The sequence below is a fragment of the Chlamydotis macqueenii genome, chromosome Z (genome assembly GCF_036417535.1).
Source record: "Chlamydotis macqueenii isolate bChlMac1 chromosome Z, bChlMac1.mat, whole genome shotgun sequence".
Lineage (NCBI taxonomy): Eukaryota > Metazoa > Chordata > Aves > Otidiformes > Otididae > Chlamydotis > Chlamydotis macqueenii.
This window is the reverse complement of record NC_141593.1, coordinates 63570092-63590222: the sequence shown is the minus strand read 5'-3', so window position 1 is coordinate 63590222 and position 20131 is coordinate 63570092. Positions and strand designations below refer to the sequence as shown.

The 20131-nt window shown below is 40.9% G+C and overlaps 1 protein-coding gene across 2 annotated transcripts in view; it reads left to right on the top strand.

The window, feature by feature from the left end:
• SNCAIP (synuclein alpha interacting protein) overlaps positions 1 to 18830 on the top strand; it is a 94587-nt gene extending 75757 nt beyond the window's left edge. The window contains exons 9-12 of one of the 2 annotated variants that reach the window (XM_086770311.1): positions 8016 to 8108; positions 10578 to 11640; positions 13406 to 13476; positions 18263 to 18830. In XM_086770311.1, coding sequence (XP_086626437.1) covers positions 8016 to 8108; positions 10578 to 11640; positions 13406 to 13476; positions 18263 to 18347 — 1312 coding nt within the window. In that variant the 3' untranslated portion in view covers positions 18348 to 18830. The remainder of the gene's footprint in view (positions 1 to 8015; positions 8109 to 10577; positions 11641 to 13405; positions 13477 to 18262) is intronic. The other variant, XM_086770312.1, reaches the window with a different exon arrangement.
• The last annotated feature ends 1301 nt before the right edge of the window (positions 18831 to 20131 follow it).

Sequence of the window (20131 nt, the reverse complement as noted above, 5' to 3'; positions counted from 1 at the left end):
TGATCTCTCTGTTTTTATCTTGACCAATGATTTTTTTTGCCTCTCTTCTTCCTATTTTCTGCCCTCACCTCACTGAGGGATAGAGAGAGTAAAGAGACTGGCTGTGTGGATGCATGGCTGCCAGCTGGGGCCAACACATTAGAGTGACACAACTTCTAGTTTCAAAGCAAATGTCTTGAAAATTAGGCTAAAAATTATCTGTGCTGTTAATTCACCCCTTTTGTATAATCAGGTATCTATTTTGTATTGTTTTTACAGCAAAAGGAGTCTGTAGTAGCACTTCTTTCTGTTATTACAGAACTCCTTCCTGCACTTTAAGTATGCTTATTTTTATGTTTGTACCTCTAAGTTTTGTACTACAAAGCCATTTTCTCTTTGTGATATCCTCACTCTTCTTTTACATTTATACTCCTGTAAATAGAAACAGTCAGCTAAGGATTATTATAATTTTCACAATTTTCCTGATTTTGCAGGCTGTTCACTGGACATTTCAAAGTACCAGGTGTTTGTACTTGGTTCATTTGCTAAGAAATACTAAAATACACAAATCAGCTAATATAATGGAAAAAAACCCAGAACATAAGGTATTTCCTGAGTAGCTTGCATCAGCACCTGACCCATCTCAATACATAGTGAAATTTATTTTCCCCATAACTTAGCAGAAAAAAAAAAACACACACACCAGTAAAGTAGAAATGGCAAACACAGATTGTCCATGTTTCAGTTCTCTTTAGCGCTCACCCGGTACTTGAAATAAGTATTACCTCTCATATGGAAAAGAAAGAGTTTCTATGTCAGTCACCACGCTGTTTACCCCCATAGAAATTATCTAGTTACAGCTTTCCTGACAAAAGCACTAGCACTTTCCAAGTCTCCCCCCTGTCGTCTCACAGCCTGCATGCATAGGAAGTCATTTAAATTACTCTTATCTGGCTCCTGATGGGTTCCTTTGCTTGTCTCAGCTGGAGTTAAATCGGCTTCCCTTCAGCAGCTTATTTTTTCAGGCTTCAGACTTAGCTCCAGTAAGTCCAGCAGGAGTCTTTTCTTCATTTTCTTCAATGAGATGTGATTCTCTTCTGCAACCCTGTTGCAGTTTACTGAGGCAGTGAAATATTCTATTTTCTGCTTGAAAGAACAGCTTCTGCATGGCTATGTGGGCTGCAAGCATCAGGCCATGAGTGGCTCTGATAGAAGCAATGGACCATGTTCAGAGGCCCATGCTCAGCAGCCAGAGGAGATGATGGAAGAAGATTCTTTCCTTCCTTTGCAGCCCCATCCTGCATAAAAATCCAAGGACGGTACAAAGTACATGCCTGGGGCAGCTTCTTCAGGATCCTTACCTCTAGCATAGCAGGAGAATTCATTGGCTATAGCACCTCTGAAGATACTGAAAGCATCAGATGGCAGTCCAGGTTACAGTCTAAGTCACTTCAAACTGCTGTTACATAGGAATAGCTCCAACTTGGGCAGTTGAGCTGACTTTCCTGTGTTTCCTCCACCTACTTGTGCTGGTGTAATGGACATTGTTCTAGAGACAGAGGAGTTATGATTGTATCATGATGGATTACTGGAAGGTCAATATCAACACAGAAAGCCTTTATGTGCTTCCCAGCCTCCCTTCAGCTGCTGTAAATATGAGCTAATCATGCAATCTTCTTTTATTCTGGATGCCTTATTTGTCAGGGATAAGAGCTTCTCTCTGATAACGCTACGTGTCCCCAGCCACAGGAAGACTGGAATGGTTGATAACTGTGCAAGAAGAACAGCAGTGCAGAAAGTGTCTTAGACCAGGACCTAGCAAGACCTATCTTCAAAGGTCCTAAGCCAAAGAATAAAGTACCATCTTTCATTCTCTTTTTATGAGCTCTTCCAGACATCAAGGCAACACAGACCAGCTCTAGAGAAAAGTTATTCAAAGCCATCACACTCTTTGGAACAATTCCTGAAAAGAAGGCACAAAACCAAAACAATAAAGGTCTTCACATCTTTCAGCTCTTTGATCCAAAGCAGCTCAGATGACAAATACAGGGGAGTATAGCAAAACCTTTTAGAATCATAGAATCATAGAATGGTTAGGGTTGGAAGGGACCTTCAAAGGTCATCTAGTCCAACCCCCCTGCAAGGAGCAGGGACATCCCCGACTAGATCAGGTTGCTCAGAGCCTCATCCAGCCTGGCCTTGAATGTTTCCAGGGATGGGGCATCTACCACCTCTCTGGACAACCTGTGCCAGTGTTCTATAACTCGCATCGTAAAAAATTTTTTCCTAATATCCAATCTAAATCTACCCCCCTCTATTTTAAAACCATTACTCCTTGTCCTATCGCAACAGGCCCTACTAAACAGCCTTTCCCCATCTTTCTTGTAGGCCCCCTTGAGGTACTGGAAGACTGCTATCAGGTCTCCCCAGAGCCTTCTCTTCTCCAGGCTGAACAGCCCCAACTCTCTCAGCCTGTCCTCATAAGAGAGGTGCTCCAGCCCTTTTATCATCTTCGTGGCCCTCCTCTGGACCTTCTCCAACTGGTCCATGTCCTTCTTGTGTTGGGGGCTCCAGAAGTGGACACAGTACTCCAGGTGGGGTCTCACCAGGGCAGAGTAGAGGGGGAGAATCACCTCCCTCGACCTGCTGGCCATGCTTCTCTTGATGCAGCCCAGGATGCGATTGGCTTTCTGGGCCGCAGGGGCGCATTGCCTGCTCATGTTGAGCGTCTCGTCCACCAGCACTCTCAAGTCCTTTGCCTCAGGGCTGCTCAATCCATTCCCCGCCCAGTCTGTATTTGTGCCTGGGATTGCCACGACCCAGGTGCAGGACCTTGCACTTGGCCTGGTTGAACTTCATGAGGTTGGCACGGGCCCACCCTTCCAGCCTGTCAAGGTCCCTCAGGATGGCATCCCTCCCTTCCAGCATGTCGACGGCACCACACAACTCGGTGTCATCAGCGAACTTGCTGAGGGTGCACTCTATCCCACTGTCCATGTCGCCGACAAAGATGTTGAACAGGTGGATCGAAGTCTCCATTCAGAAAGAAAAGCCTTTATTTTTGAAAGAATGAAATAAGTGATAACTACAAATGTTATATTGAATCTTTTCAGGATTAACTGAGACTTTTCCCCAAAAAAGGGAAGGAACCAAGTAATTCTTTCCATAAGTAAAAAGGAAAGTGGCCCACAGAAAACTGTTGTTACTGGCTTTAAAATAAAAGCTTTGGTTTGCATCTCTTGTTAATTATATAAGTTTGGTCAATCCAGTAGGACTTTCTGAACTAAACTAAATGCTTAGGATAGTCACAAAAGTTTCTCACGGAGTCTATAAGAAATTTGGCTTTCATTTTACTTTCCGAGATCTCCATATGTCTTACAATATTAGTTATTCCTTCATTGATTTCATCTGTCTAAAAAGTCCTTATTTGCCAGTGTCAAAAATTCCTACATGCACAAATACATGGTTTCTAGCACTGGTGACTTTAGCAGTACTGACTTGTATTGTTTGGGCTTTCCTGGCCTGAAGAGACCATGTCAGAACAAATGACATAAAATTAATGCTTCCCTAGATGACTTCTACAATGCTGCTTGATGGCAGACAGTTCTAGCTTCATTCCCAAATGGTTGCACTGTCCTACATTTATGGACCTGAATGCGCAAAGCAATTAATGAGACACTTGTTTATTTTTTTGATACACTATCAAGCCAAAATCTCTGACAAGGCAAAGATCAAAGCAAACTGTGAGTCAAAAGATGAAGATGAGAAGGTGATTGTTGAATAACCTCTGTTGCCACTGCTTTTCTGTGTTCTGTAAATAAAATCCATTATTTTCCTGAAACTTCATAGGAATAACTGTAAAAATAGCTGAATAAAAAATTATTGTAGTGGTATGGTAAGGTGTGTGCAAGTTCCTGGTTTAGGTCATTTTGTATTTTTTTTGTTATAGTAAATGTTATATAGACATATACTAAGAAACCCAGTATACACTTGACAATGGAAGGAAGGCCAAAGCCGTGGCAGAACTGAATCTGGCCAGGGATATAAAATGCAACAAGAAGAGCTTTTATAGGTACGTAGGGGACAAAAGAAAGTCCAGGGAAAATGTAGCCCCCCTCCGGAAGGGAACTGGTGTCCTGGTTATCCAGGACATGGAGAAGGCTGAGGTACTCAATGACTTTTTTGCCTCAGTCTTCACCGACAAGAGTTCCTGTCCCACCACCCAAGCTGTAGAAGGTGCAAGCAGGATGAAGAACCGCCCATTGTACTCGAAGAGCAGGTTCGGGATCATCTGAGGAATCTAAAGGCGCACAAGTCCATGGGACCTGATGAGATCCATCCGCGGGTCCTGAGGGAACTGGTGGATGAAGTTGCCAAGCCACTGGCTATCGTATTTGAGAAGTCGTGGCAGTGTGGTGAGGTCCCCGATGACTGGAAGAGAGGGAACATAACCCCAATTTTTAAAAAGGTAACTACAGGCCGGTCAGCCTCACCTCTGTGCCTGGCAAGGTCATGGAGCAGATTCTCCTGGAAATCATGCTAAGGCACATGGAGAGCAAAGAGGTGGTTGGTGACAGCCAACATGGCTTCACCAAGGGGAGATCGTGCCTGACCAATTTGGTGGCCTTCTATGACGGGGTGACGGCATCGGTGGACAAGGGATGAGCAACGGATATCATCTACCTGGACTTGTGCAAAGCTTTTGACACTGTCCTGCATGAAATCCTTCTCTCTAAACTAGAGAGACATGGGTTTGATGGACAGACCACTCGGTGGATAAGGAGTTGGCTGGATGGCCGCACTCAGAGAGTGGTGGTCAACGGCTCAATGTCCATGTGGAGACCGGTCACAAGTGGCATCCCTCAGGGGTCCGTGCTGAGCCCAGCCCTGTTCAACATCTTTGTCGGCGACATGGACAGTGGGATAGAGTGCACCCTCAGCAAGTTTGCCGATGACACCAAGGTGTGGGGTGCCGTCGACACGCTGGAAGGGAGGGATGCCATCCAGAGGGACCTTGACAGGCTGGAGAGGTGGGCCCGTGCCAACCTCATGAAGTTCAACCAGGCCAAGTGCAAGGTCCTGCACCTGGGTCGTGGCAATCCCAGGCACAAATACAGGCTGGGCGGGGAATGGATTGAGAGCAGCCCTGAGGAGAAGGACTTGGGAGTGCTGGTGGACAAGAAGCTCAACATGAGCAGGCAATGCGCCCTTGCAGCCCAGAAAGCCAACTGCATCCTGGGCTGCATCAAGAGAAGCGTGGCCAGCAGGTCGAGGGAGGTGATTCTCCCCCTCTACTCTGCCCTGGTGAGACCCCACCTGGAGTACTGTGTCCACTTCTGGAGCCCCCAACACAAGAAGGACATGGACCAGTTGGAGAAGGTCCAGAGGAGGGCCACGAAGATGATAAAAGGGCTGGAGCACCTCTCTTATGAGGACAGGCTGAGAGAGTTGGGGCTGTTCAGCCTGGAGAAGAGGAGGCTCCGGGGAGACCTGATAGCGGTCTTCCAGTGCCTCAAGGGGGCCTACAAGAAAGATGGGGAAAGGCTGTTTAGTAGGGCCTGTTGCAATAGGACGAGAGGTAATGGTTTTAAAATAGAGGGGGGTAGATTTAGATTGGATTTTAGGAAAAAATTTTTTACGATGCGAGTTGTAGAACACTGGCACAGGTTGCCCAGAGAGGTGGTTGATGCCCCATCCCTGGAAACGTTCAAGGCCAGGCTGGATGAGGCTCTGAGCAACCTGATCTAGTCGGGGATGTCCCTGCTCCTTGCAGGGGGGTTGGACTAGATGACCTTTGAAGGTCCCTTCCAACCCTAACCATTCTATGATTCTATGATTCTATGAATCTTCATCTCTTTTTTACTTATTTAAGCTGTTTTATTTTCTGGTTTGTAGAGTGACCATTTTTGTTTTATTTGAAACAAATAGAATAGCCCAGTGCCTCAGTCTGTTGCCCCCTGTTCGGTTACTGAGCTCCCTGGTAGCAGGGAGCTGGGGTCCACATTGTCTAAGTAGACACAGAAGGGTTCTTACATATTACTTACGGGGAACATTGTCCAAGCTAAGACTCTCAGAATTTGGGCATTAAATACCATAAAGTAAGTAGACCTTCTTACCTGTGAAGCTACAGTGATCTTGTGTCCTAAATCAGTCCAGTTTTAATACTTAACGAATATTGCTATTCCAAAAAGTTGTAATCCCTTGTTTCCAGTGTTATCTGAGATACATATGTTTATGTTATATACCTTTAGGGGTAGTGCTGGCAAGATGTGTGGGTTTCTGTGAGCTATTTACAAACTAGTTAAACTGTGGAAATGGAGGAATCTTTAAGTCTTTTAACACAATAAAGTGTTTAAGTGAAATGAGAATATTAACTCAGAGATTTCTGAATTTCCATTAAAGCTAAAAGCATAAGAAGGTGTTAGCTACATTATTTAGTTATTTAGAAATAGAATATGAAGGGAGCATAAAATGCAAATATAAGAGAGAAATTGCATCACAATCTAATCTCAAATGAAAATTTCCCTGGCTCTTAAAAGAGAGTATCTGGGGAGTTGCGGTCTAAGCCAATGTTGACAGATAGTAGGAGTAATTTTAAAATAGTCTAAGGAAGTGTGTAGGCAAGAGGAAGGAAGATGGAAAATTAAAGGAAGAAAGGATCTACATGAAGCATGGTTGTGTTCTAAAATGTGATGGCAAGGCAGTGTGTCAAGATCCCACCTGTATTTCTGTGGCACTTTTTAGATCTACTGGGATACATTACAAGTAAAACACTTCTTTTTTTTTCTGCCAGCCCTGCAAGTACAACCCCTAGTCTAAAAAGTCATCTGGATTCTTTCTGGCTTTGACATTGCCAGTTATAAAGACTGCATTTGGAACTCAACTAACTCTTCTGCTGATGGCATGTGAGCTAGGAAAGAGTCCAGCTCACTGGCGGAGAACTGTATTAGTTCTGCAGATCCAATAAGAATAGAAGTACTAAAAACATATTACTTCTACAGAGGCAGAGCCTGGGAGAAGCAGATTAAAAGTCATTTTCACATGGTCATTTGATCAGGACTAGGGAATGAAACCAAATGTATCAGTTCTGTTCAGGGTGACAGCATATGTATGGTAACAAAAAGCTGTAACTCTTGTTTTCTAGTATTTCCCCATGTCTGTACAGTGTTTAGAGGCACTGGAACTTACAGGTCATTAAACATGATTGGAAGTTATCTGTAGTGGTCGACAAGCTAAAGGGATGTTTTGATGTTAGAATGGAAGGTCTAAATTGGGTGGGAGCAGGAAGAGGGAGAAGAACTTTTTGTGGCAAATTGATCTATTCCTTCATTTTTGTAGAATTTCCTTCATTTGTTTTCCTTCATTTTGAGTGCAGAGCACAAGTAGGACCTTTCTTAAGGTTGGGCAGCAATCAGATGTGGTTTTTCCTACTCCCCTGAATACACAGAGGTTATACCTAGCTCCATCCTGCAGCTGAAGAAGGTGGGACTAGCCCTTCCCAGTGGGAGAAGGCTCTGCTCTGAGTTCAGTTGCAGACAGAAAAGGAGAGAGCAGTTGTCTGAGCTATCATTCAGCTAAGTAAAAACCTTCCACCAAATGTAGGAAGTGACTTCTTGGTCTGTCCCTTTTCTTTCCCTTGACACAAACAAGTAAGAACCAAGTGGCCCTATGCTTACTTTGCCATATTTTTCTTTCTGGATGATTATTTTCTATGAGTCACTCAGTTCCACTGAACTGCTGCTTATGATCCCACACTTGTCCTTATATGAAGTACAATAAATAATATCTGACATGTAAGCATCTCTCAGTTGGTCTTGTACAGTGACCACAAAATGTCCACAGGGATGAAGAAACAAGTACAAGCTCCCTGTTTATGCTATTATTTATAATTTCTCTTTTTATTCACTATGTAAAGTATAGGTGAAGAGGACTTCTTTTTTGAATACAAAGTTGAACAGGTAGTATCAGTTATCCTGTGGCTTACTAATGCTGACAGTTTTACAATTCAAGGTAAACAATCTTACATTTTCTTGCAGGCAGACAGTAGAACGTGTGACGTTACAGAACCAACTCCAGCAGCTTTTAGAAACCCAGCGATCAGAGGGCAAGTCACTGCCCACATCCCCTAGGTAAGGTGACTGGAATTGTGCTGCAGCCTGGATTTGCACAGTTTCCTGATATATGGATTGTCAGGAGAAGCTGTGACCTGTCTAAATAGTAGATGTGTTCTGTAAAGTAAACGTGTTTTTTTACTTTGTGGGCTAGATGCTGAGCTTCTAGAATTTGACAGTGTGTAATGTTGTATAAATATTGGAAATTTTGAGTATGAAATTAATAGTCTGTGTTTCCCAACAGAGTGAAAAATCAGATTTACAGTGGAATAGAATATATTTCTATTAGATGAATAGCAGAGGATCCTAGAAACCCCTAGGAAGGTTGTAAAGTTTGACCTTGTGGTGGTCCACCATACATTACTGCCAGCAGTAATTCAGAAAGCCAGTTACCAAGAAAACCTGCTTTCAAATTAATAAGACTCCTTACACTCATTAAATCTTTTGCCTGCAGTAGCTTGTATAAAAAGTCAAAACTCAATGAATTTTATGTATTGTTTACATATCCTGTCAAAGTCCCAGAAATAGACACAAACTGAGTAACATTAGAGAGAAGGAAAGTAAAGGCAGAGGACTGGATCTGGAGCTGGCTAACATATCTGTCTGACTTCTGCCATAGACTTCCAGTGTGATGCATGGAAGTCAAGCAAGCACACGACTTCTCTCTGATAGCAATCTGAAGAAGACTTTGAAAGGAATTAAGTAACTCACATGCAAATAGGACTCGGTTTATCATTGCTTTCTAGTTCAGTATCCTCTCTGGAAGACATACACAGTGCTTCTCCTTGTTTCACACTTGTTAGGGAGCTACATAGATATTAAAATATAATGCCAGCATAAAAGCTTCTGCAGGCATTGATGGTCTGAGCTTCGGGTGTGAACTTGTAGGATCAGTGACTGCTTTTTTTTCATTCTCACAGAATCTCAAGCACTTTTCTAGACTAGTGCTTCATATCCCTGAATTTCATGTGTCAGTGTTTCAGACAAGTGCAAATAGTTACAGAAGTAGATAACAGACATTAGGATTGGACATGCATTTGTGTAAAGGAACTTCAGCTAGCAAAGGGGTGAAAACCACACTGGAAAGAATTTTGTCCTTTTCTTTATAATCATGTTCTTTGTCTTCCCTGTCTGCCAGCTCAACAGGGACAGTGGGACCAAACGCTGTCTTCCAGCTCATTTGGTTTCTCTGATTTTTGCTAACCAGTCTTTCCAAGTGGTCTCACATCTGAGTACTGGTGAGCACTAGGACTGTTTTACTTTCAGTATCAGATGAGATCAGGTGAGAGCAGATACCTCATCATTCGTTATTCCTGTAAAAGGGTAGGTTTCAACATCTTTTTAGTTAAGTGAGCAAGTCTGAAAATGATACTTTATTATTTAAAATTTTATTGCATAATTGGCTACTACTTTTCCTTCCAGCTAGAACTCTCTTGTGGATATTATCATCATCCAAGGAGCCAGCAGCAGATCTAAGAGAACCTATCCCTTTTACTAGAAATCTCTATTGTAGATACATGCATATTCTTCAGTGTCTGTTTCAGTTTGCCTCAGGAGAAAAAGCGGAAAATTAATTCAAAATTAGATGGCTAGTATGGGCATGTGAATTTTGTACGTTATGAGAACATGGAGTAATCAGAGGAGAAGTTGCTTGCAAAAAAAAAACCAAATAATTTTTTTTAATTCACTGCCTCACACTAACCTTAATTTTGTCACTTTACTCTTGCTTAGAGGAAAAGTGGTTTAAAATAAGAATGGAGTATTATGAGCTCTGGCATATGTCACAGTGAAAGAACTGGTCTCTGTAATTTACATTCTTTGAAAATCAGACTTACTAGAAATTGCTGTTTCCTCACTATATAATATTTGGAGTTCTAAATTTAATTTATTATTCTAATAGTATTGAAATAAATTCATGTCACCTTTCTCATGCTTTTCAGTATTTCATATCTGAAAAGGTCTTGAGTGCAAATGGCCCTGACTTTTTATGAGGTCTTATGTGGCTATTATTAATACCAGATGAAGTTTGGATTTATGAAGTCATTGCTATGCCGAGAGCGGATACTTTTGCAGTATTTAGAATAAGCTACTTTTGTATTACGATGTGACTTGGATAGTAGGCATTTGGCCTTGCAAAGTTTTTTCTCTTTTTAAAACATGTCAGCTCACAAATAGGAAACAGTAGTTTCTCTGAAGTTTTCCTCAGAAAGTAATCTTTGGCATTGAAATAACCATTCTAAGTTTTTATTTTAAGGAATTTTCTTTGTAAAAGAAAGTGAAGAGACTCAAACCCTAATTAGGAAGCAGGGTTACATCCTTCTCTGTGTAGTCTTTGCTGTGGCATCACAGTAATTAATTCCATGTGAGCAGCAATGAAGAGGATCAGCAACAATAAGCTGAGGCAGACACGTACACTGGAAATGGCAGTTTTACATTTTATATGTGAATTAATTTGACTGTGGTATTTCCTCCTCTTTTTTCTTTAAGCTCGCCATCATCTCCTGCTTCTGGCAAACCCCAGTGGAAACCATCTGAAGCAGATGAATTGTCTCCACCAAAAAGCAAATTGAACACCCAAGATGGGATTCAGATTCTTGGCAGTTTGGGAACTTCTAGTCGCACTCGAGCCAAGATAAAAGATGAGGACTCAGATAAAATCTTACGCCAATTGTTGGGGAAGGAAATCTCTGAAAACGTCTGTATGCAGGAAAAGTTGACTTTGGAATTTCAGGATGCTCATGCGTCCTCCAAGAACGTGAAGAAGATTTTGCCAGAGAAAAGAGAGCTGAAGTTAGCCAGGCTGAGGCAACTGATGCAGAGGTCACTCAGCGAGTCTGACACAGACTCAGCTAATTGTGAGGACCACAAGAACACCCCTGTGAAAAGAACTGACAAACCAAGGCCTCAGCCCATAGTAGAGAGTGTTGAGAGCACAGAAAGTTTGCACCTGATGATTAAGAAACACACTTCAGCAGCAGGGCGCCGCTTCCCTTTTGGTATGAGGGTCTCCAAATCCGTGGATGGCCACAGCCCTTCCCCTACTTCAGAGAGCAGCGATCCAGATAATGAAGCCCCTCATCAGGCTGGTGCTGTACCTCAGAGCCAGTTTTGTGGAGACAACTCTTCGTCCAGCACGGACAGTGCCACTGCTCAAAAGGTTGCCACCAGCCCTAAGAGTGCTCTCAAGTCTCCATCTTCAAAGCGCAGAACCTCCCAAAATTTGAAACTCCGAGTAACTTTTGAGGAGCCTGTGGTGCAGGTGGAGCTGGCAGAGTCGGAACTAAATGAGGAAAAGGACAAAGACCGGGGCAAAGGACTCGTGCGGGCTCCACCTAACTCTGGGGAGCCAGCAGGGGACCAGCTGAAAAGACCTTTTGGGACCTTTCGGTCCATAATGGAGACGCTGAGTGGCAACCAAAATAATAACAACAACTGTCAAACAGCAAACCTCATCAAAACCTCATCGACGCTGCCTTTTACCTCATTAGGAAGGAAGACAGCAGACAGCAAGGGAAATCCAGCAGCCCTCACAAAAGGAAGAAACAAGCCAGTGAGTTCACTGAAAGGAGGAAGGGCATTTTTTTTCTCTTGTCTCTTTAAGTAATTAATAAGTTTGAGAACATTTTCTTCCTGCCCTTCTGTAGCAAATAGGTGCACACAAATACTATTTGACCTGTAGAAAGCCCATCCACTGTTTTAAATTTGGAAGGCTTTTCCAAGGAGTGGCAAGTATTGTTTGTGTACAGAGTCTGTACTCGAACTGCACATGGTTCACATGTTCTATGTTGAAAGCTTTCCACAGAGACGTGATTCACCTGGAAATGATGTTTGACGTTGCTCTGAGTGACAAGTCATACAATGAGAATGGCATGCTTGGGTCCATGGGTTTCTGGGGAGTAAATATCTGAAGGTCTAGCCCAGTCCTGTCCTATAGCCAAGACTGATGAGGCCAACAGGATAAGAATAAGTGGTAGAATATAAAGAGGAAAATAGTAGAAATGGTCCTTCCTGCTCCTGCGGGAGCTACAGCCATCCCCTAGGTATTGAAGCTGTCAGTACACAGCCTTCTTTGCCCACCCTCTCCTGACAGCACACAGTCTTCTTGTGTCAGAGCATATGGTTGGTCTGTAGCAAAATGTCCTGGATCCAGATCATCCCCTCTCTGCAGTCAACAGAGTTCCCTTTCTGAGATCCCAGCGGAAAGAAGGGTGTCTCCAGTTAGGAGGCTGGCTCTCATGTTCAAAAGAGAGGAGAAAATACTTTGAACAAATGTGTCTTCCAAGAGAAAGGAAAAGGTATTGAAAGAAAGAGACAGAAGGAGGAAATACTGCAAGTGTAATATGTTTGTGGAGTGGAGAGGAGAAAGTGCAAGCATCTGGAGACACAAAAAAGAGTTAAGTGAGAGGGAATGGTAGGTGATTTAACCCTCTGTGAAAGACAGGGTGAGATGGAAGGGGTGGATGGAAAGACATGAGATAAAAGAATGATTTCAAGATGAAAAAAAGAACATAAAGCAGGCCAAGAGGAGAAGGAGGAATAGTGAATTATATACTGTAAAAAGTATGACAAGCTAATGGGAGAAAAACAGGAAAATCTTAGGCATAGAGGAAGCAAAATGAATGTGGAAAAGAAACAGTGGGAAGAGAACAGGGAAACAGTGAGCAGTCCATACTAGTGGGTAGTGCTAGAACAGTAGAGCTATAGCAGAATGTGAAATGAAATTAAAAATTCAAAGGAGACCTAATAGGCTAAATTGAAGCGGGTCTGTGTTTATTAAAGTTTGCTCAGAGTCACAGTATGAACTACTCATTTGAGCCTTTAAAGACATGCACCATCTGATTGAACAGCCAATTTAGCATAGATGTATTTTCATAACACAACAGAAATTTTTTTCAGAAGAGTTATTCAGATTTTATAATGGACAGAGGAAAAGACAGTCTGTCTTCAAAGATGTTCTGATAGAGTGCAAGGTCGTGAGCAGTTTTCATAGTTCCCTAAGAGATTTGAAGAGTTGGATAAGGTAATTCTAACAGTATTGACGCTTGCACTGTAAAATGCATGTTGTCTGTGAAAAGGCTATGTTTGCATGTCACTGTTGCCAGCATCAAAATTATGGAAAGAATACATTTTCATACCAGCCCAAAGGACCACAGCACGCATCTCTAAGAGGTAACAGATTTAACCTCAGTTACTAACTCAAAAAGAAATCTGTTAAAATGTTATTGCGGCTATTTGACTGCATGTTTGACTTCCATGTAATGCATGTGGTAAGCTCAGTGCATGTTTTTAACTGATATGATGTTATACTTCCTTAGGGTCCTTACTTCAGCTACACCAGTCTTTCCTCTAGCACATTGAATGAAGAACTTTGGGGTAACTATCCTTGGTATGTGCTTATGCATGGTGATGCATCTCTGTTACTTTGTTTTCTCAAATTGCATGTGTTTGCTAACATTATTCATAAATGGAATACTGGAATTGATGGATGCACAAGAAGGGAAATAGATGAACAGATTAACATCTAAATTCCTAGAAAAGCAGAAATTTATGATAGATTTCTGCTGATGTCATCATTGAACTGGCTACAGGATTTCAGTTCCAAGCAAGTATAGAAAGTTTTAGAATCATAGAATCATTTTCATGCTTGTAAATCCGCCAGGGAGTGTAACGCACGTTGGCTGAGTGTTGAGCCTCTGTTGAATGAAAGTCAAGTACCAGATGAGAATGGAAATTAAATTTCCTCTCATGAGGAGAGCAAAAAGACCATAGTTTATTTCTAAATGGAGAGTACAAAGAACATGACACAGAATGCTGTCCTTTAAGTCTACTGCTCTCCTGTTTTCACACATTTTTCTTATTCTCCCTCAGACTTTGAAGTTAAATCTGGTTTTTAAAAGTCTGATAACGTTGACTGTGTTCAAACTCCTTAATGTAGACATGTTCCATCAGGACTATTCAAGCAGATAGAGACCAGTCCCTCAAGGTCCATAAAGATCTGTGGGAAAAAAACAACATTTCACAAAATGTGTGTTTATTTTATAAGCCAATGCTTTGTAAAAATTACTTGTCATTTTTATTCAACTCTTAACACTCACAAATTCTTGTGTTGATAATTTTATTATTATTATTATTATTTATTAGGCCTGGAAATGATAGCTATTCACACCAAAATTACACATTGGAAGATACTTTTGGAAAAATTATAAATTAGTCATTCAGGAGTTAGGGAGCCTAAATTACTTACAAGTTACTCTTTTCTAAATGTCTAATAAATTTCTTTTGTTCACTTGTTTTCTAATGCCAGGACCTTCCCATACTTAAAAACTCAGTTTTCGCTATGGACATGGGAGTCTTGTTCTAAAGTCATTCCACAGTGTATGTGAAACCAGAAACAGAATTGTGAGGTTTCCAAGATGTTTCATTCTCTCCTGAAAACAAAGAGGGAAATTCCAGTGCAGAAAACTGACCGCACAGCAGCAGTTTGAGGGACCATCAGCAGGCAACCTTCAGTCAAAACACCCAGCTGCCTGTCCAGACCATGGAGTAATACAAAAACATTAATCTCATCCTTACGTTAGAGCCATCTCCCAGATGTAGCCAGTTGTTGTAATTCGGTATTGCCTGGTGTAAATGCCCTTGTGTGAGAAATACGTGGCAGCATGGCATTTCCCCAGAAGCAGCAAGAGACAGGGAAGGACAGGCGGCTGCTGGGGAGCTGCAGAGTCACCTCCTGGGAGGGTGAAGGATGGCCCTGAACTCCTGGCTATTCCTGCAGGCATGGCTGATCCAGGCACCATGTTCTGAAGCTGGCCCCGTGGCAGTGGGTACATGGAAAACCAGAGTAGGAAACACAGAGCAGAGTGCACTAAGGGCAGAGATTGAGTCTAATGCTGTACCCATGGATTAGGACAGAAGTTGGCAAATTTTGTGCTGGAGTCTGTGGCCTGAGATTTCCAAAAATCATGTAAGAATGGAAGATGCATTATGCTTTTCAGAAATAAGAATGCAGACCTGAAGGCTCTCAGAGCTTCTAAGCCAGACTTCGTGATGCCTTTTAGTATGTGTTGTGATTTTTGAATGGCAAAATGGGTGCCTGTCGTTAGTCCACTGCATGCTGCCTTGTAGCCTGTGAAATTTAAATAGTAGAACATCACCATCCCATGCACTTCAAGCCCCAGGAAAGTGTCTGAATTTTTCCTGGATGGTCTGGGGAGACTGTGTAATTACCACTTCAGTGCTATTTTGCAAAATAACCTTTCTAGAAAACAGTGCGGTCTTTGGTGGTTTAAAACTTTGTAGATTGTTATATTGGGGGGTTATATTTCTGGACACAATCCCAAACCCGTTTTAACTCTAGACCCTTATAAATAGGATTTTATTAGTGTCTTCTGAAATCTGAAGTCATTATACAAAATCTGCCTTCAGTCAGATGACATTTCTGTTCACCAGTTTCCAGCTTCCTTTTCTTCAGTTTCTGTTTATTTTGTTTGATTTATTTTTTCATTCAGAATACCCAAGTACATCAAGGCTTTGTAGTTTACTTTTTCAAATTAGCTACAGCTTAACAGTTGAGGATTGTATTATGTCTTCTAGTGTCCTTTTAAAATTTGATACACCCTATTTTTCGTAAGGCCCTAGAATAAATTTCGGATGTGCAGAATGGGCTGGGATATTTTTTCCCCTTTTGGAAGGATTAGCTAGTTTCTTGCATATTACAACTCCAAGCAAAGGCTTGTAGTTTTTTCCATCTTACATGTGTGCCAATGAACGATTCTTTTCCACACTTTAAATCATCTGAGATCTGCAGTACATTAAAGTAAGCAGTAACTCACAGTATCAATAAAAAACCCTGTATTAGCTGCAGCTATCAACAGTAAAAATTGCTTCATACGTCAGGGGCAATCAGGAGAATCTACCATCAGGTTTCTGTCAGGTAGTAAACCGGGCATGCTTCTAAAATAGTCAGTGGATCCAACCTAACAGATATCCCACTGCCTGACCTAGTCCTGGATAAATTATACCTTCAAATATGTACTCTAGAAAAAGGTTGCTTATCTATAAATCTAATAAAATAGTTACGATTCAAACTATTACAGTATAAAATCAATATGAAAGTAATTTAGGCCTTGTCTCAGAAAATTTGCATTTGTTCTATTGTGAACTGTTATGATCATGCATCTGTGCCTGGTGCCTGAGGGGATGTTTAGTATTTCTGTGACACAGGCAACGGAAGATTTTAGAAATTTTGTTAGTAATTAATAATTAGTAATATTGGTAATAATTGGCCAGCAGGCACAGTTGTAAAAGGCATGTCTGTTCAGTATTGTCACCTAGAGACATCTGCATTAGCTGAAAGTGATCCTCTTCAAGGTCACCATGCAACTGTGGAGCTGCGAAATGGGGTCTGCGGCATGCCAAGAGAGCCTCCTCATGGGGTCTCACCGACAGGGTCTTTCAGCACCGCAAGTCCAGGCTAATGCAGTAGTTAATTGAGGCAAATCATCTTAGCCTTGGAAAACATCCTTTAATGAAGCTGCATGGTTAATGCTAAACATATAGTTGATAACAGCAATGCATTTAAGTGCTAAAAAGTAGTTATGGGAAAAAAGTTACGTGCTCATCTTTTACCTCCTCAAACCCAGTCCTACAAATTCTACTTCTTTTAGCTCAATTCTATGTCTTTTGCTCTTGCTTTTGGTATGTGGCAACAGTAATTTAGATGAATGAGGGAATTTTAAAATAAAATTATCCCTCATGCCCTCTTACTAGGATCCACAACTGTGGTCCCTAAGGAAGTCGGCTTTTGTTAAATCCCAAAGTAACCACAAGGTTATCTAACCCTCCTAAGTATCAGTCTCTTGGAGGTATTTGGTTCTTTGTGATGATTGTAGGCTGGAATAAACCCATCCTGGTTTACAAGAATCAGGCTCACAAATATGTGGGTTTAAGGCAAACATTTTATACCTTGTGCTTTGCTGTGGGTTTTTAACCTCTTGCTAGTGTCTATCCTTTGCAGCAACAAACCAGCCAAGTCTTAATTGTAGGATTTTTACTGTTCAGCAGTAATAACTAAACATGGGCCTTTTACCATGTTTGAAAGTTGCTATGGGCTGGATGCTTAATCAAAAATCCTTCAGGTGGAAGGTTGATTGAGAGAGGAGGAATATTCTGGAGTTTCAGAACAAGGATATATGAAAGGAAGTGAAGAAACTGAATGTTACAAATATTTAGTGTTTAATTTTTCTACTTTGATTGGCAAGCTATCATATCAGTCTCATACACCATAGATAGATTTTCAAATTTTTTTTTTAATTTAAGTTTACCTAGTTTGGAAATAAAGACACACTATAGAGAAATTATCCTTATCTATGTACCTAATGAAATCTTAATTATTTGACTTGAGATTTTACTGAAATTACAATGTTAAAAGATACATAAGCCCTGTGTCAGAAAGAGAATTACTGCTTGCCATTTCTCCTGTGGGCTTTGCCACCATCTTCTGCTTAAGCAGACACATAATGTAAGGCCAATGAATCACCTTCTTAAAGTGTTTATTTCTCTCTGATGATTTTTAATGGGGACTAGATGGTTCCCTCACAGGTAGAGTCAGAAACAAACAGGATGTGTCTAATGTTTGTTGTAGTGGATCTTTTTATCACTATGGTACTTTTCCCTAAAGGATGACGAATTTTTGGACATTCTGTCCATTATTACCAGAACATTATGACAGTGTACTAATTAATGCCACTACTTAAAAGCTCCTCATCATCCCATTGTTTTCCAGTTTTGATTTCAGAATAGAAGTGATAAGAAAGTCAGTAAGACTCCAAAGTATTAAAAAGTATTTTGTGTAGTACATGTCTAGAGAAATATGACCAGAGAGAAGGATTAAAGGTGGTGGAGGCCCCATCCCTGGAAACGTTCAAGGCCAGGCTGGATGAGGCTCTGAGCAACCTGACCTAGTCAGGGATGTCCCTGCTCCTTGCAGGGGGGTTGGACTAGATGACCTTTGAAGGTCCCTTCCAACCCTAACCATTCTATAACCCTATGATTCTATGATTAATTGAGAGTTCAATACTTGCAGATGGAATAAAACAAGATAAACAAACACAAGGCAAATATCTCTATATTGTTAGTGTTACCATGAGTAATGTTCTTCTTTTTCTCTCCAGGCATGATGACATCAGCAGGAAAAGCTGGAAATCCGACAGTCGAGAGAGTATTGAAGATCCAGAGCTGCAGGAATTCTTCCTCTAAACCACATCTCATGATGTCTCACTTTGTTTGAAATACCTGAAATATACCCTTTTGAAACACTAACATGAGACATATGCCACACCAGCAAAACAGCAGCTGTTAGGATGCCTTAATTTGTAGCAGTTAGACCATATACAAAACTTTTTTATGATATATGTGTATATGTAACTTGTTTGTAAGCTGTGCAGTGTAAAGGCATGGGTGAGCAAAAATAACAATTTGAAAATTGTTATGACACAGGCAACCTCCAAAATGTTTGTTGGGCCACAGAACACATTTTGTAATTTGTGTCTTGCATGGATATATTGTCATATATCTCTATTTCCCTTTGTCAATGGCATATACTGTCGAAGTGTCAGCCAGGACTCTGCCTGCTCAGCTCCTCAGTGAGACCAAGGCAAAAGCATTGATTTTTTTGTGTATGTTTTGTCTGTTGTTATTTCTATTTTTTGTAAAAAGGAAATAAAGACAGTGTTAATAGGACACACTGAGTACAGTTATTTCTCATACTTTGCTGTTTCGTCTTTTGAGCTTTAAGTGCTTTATTTGTCTTTTTGGTGTTCATTTGAAAATGAGACAGTGTCCAGTACCAGGATTTCAGTTCAGTCAATCAATTGAGTCAAGAATTGCTTTAATGTTTAGCGATTCCTTTTCAGCTTTAAAATGTGTAGAAATGAAAAGAAAGCATAAATGCAATTTTAAATTACCATTTATTGTTACTTGCCAAACACTGGCAACGTGCTTAGCTCTGTTCAAATTATCAAATAATCTGCTAAATCCATATTCTAGTATGCTAGTCCATATTCTCTCAAAGGTATGACGATCCTTTCATTCAATGTTCTTTGAACCTTTCAGAGAAAATGCAATCTCTTACTGAATTCACTTTGTTTCTGGTAAACTATGAGCACATTTGCAAATAACTCATAGGGCACAACTTCCAAAAGCAGACTACTATACAGTCTTTACTTGACACATTTCTTCATATCAAATATGTATGTGTAATTTTGCTTTATTTTGATTATATAGATCTGTTTCCATTTGAAGACTGCTACAGTTTGATGAGAAAGATCCAAATACATGAGGATTTATTTTATTGACTGTTCTAATAGAATACAGGGAGTCATAAGTTTGCCAGATAAATATTTTATCACAAAGACAATCACAGAATCATGGAGTGGTTTGGGTTGGAAGGGTTTAAAGATCATCTTCTTCCAACCTCCCTGCACTTGACAGGGACATAAAAAAAATATGAGATTGCGCAAATTAAATTTGTGCAATTGCAGAACTAGTACATAAATAATGTGGACACTTAAGAGGATTTCGATGAAGCATAATGGATTTGCTTCCTATGCAGTTTCTCTTGCCTTTTTTTTGCTGTGTTCATCTTGGCCATTGGGCTTCCTTCTGGTCAATGAGAAGGAAGAGGGACATCCTGAATGTGATTCATCCCACCTATGACAGATACCTCATTTACAGGAGTACTAGTCCCTTCCTGCTTACTACAGGGGAAGTTGAGGTAGTAGAGCTCTTGGAAGAGTTACTGAGTATTTGGATGCCTTTAATTAAATGAGATAAACGTCTTTCTCTGGGTCATGTTTTAGACTGATGTCATGTTTGGCCACAGAGCCGCCATACAGACCAAGATGACTGAATGCACCAAGCACCCTTCTTGTAGGCTCTGAATAAACACAGAGTACTACTGGATAAAATGGAGCAAATTGAGAGATCAGAAAAAAAAAAAAAAACACAAATAGAAATAATAAAAGCATGCACTTACAGAAATG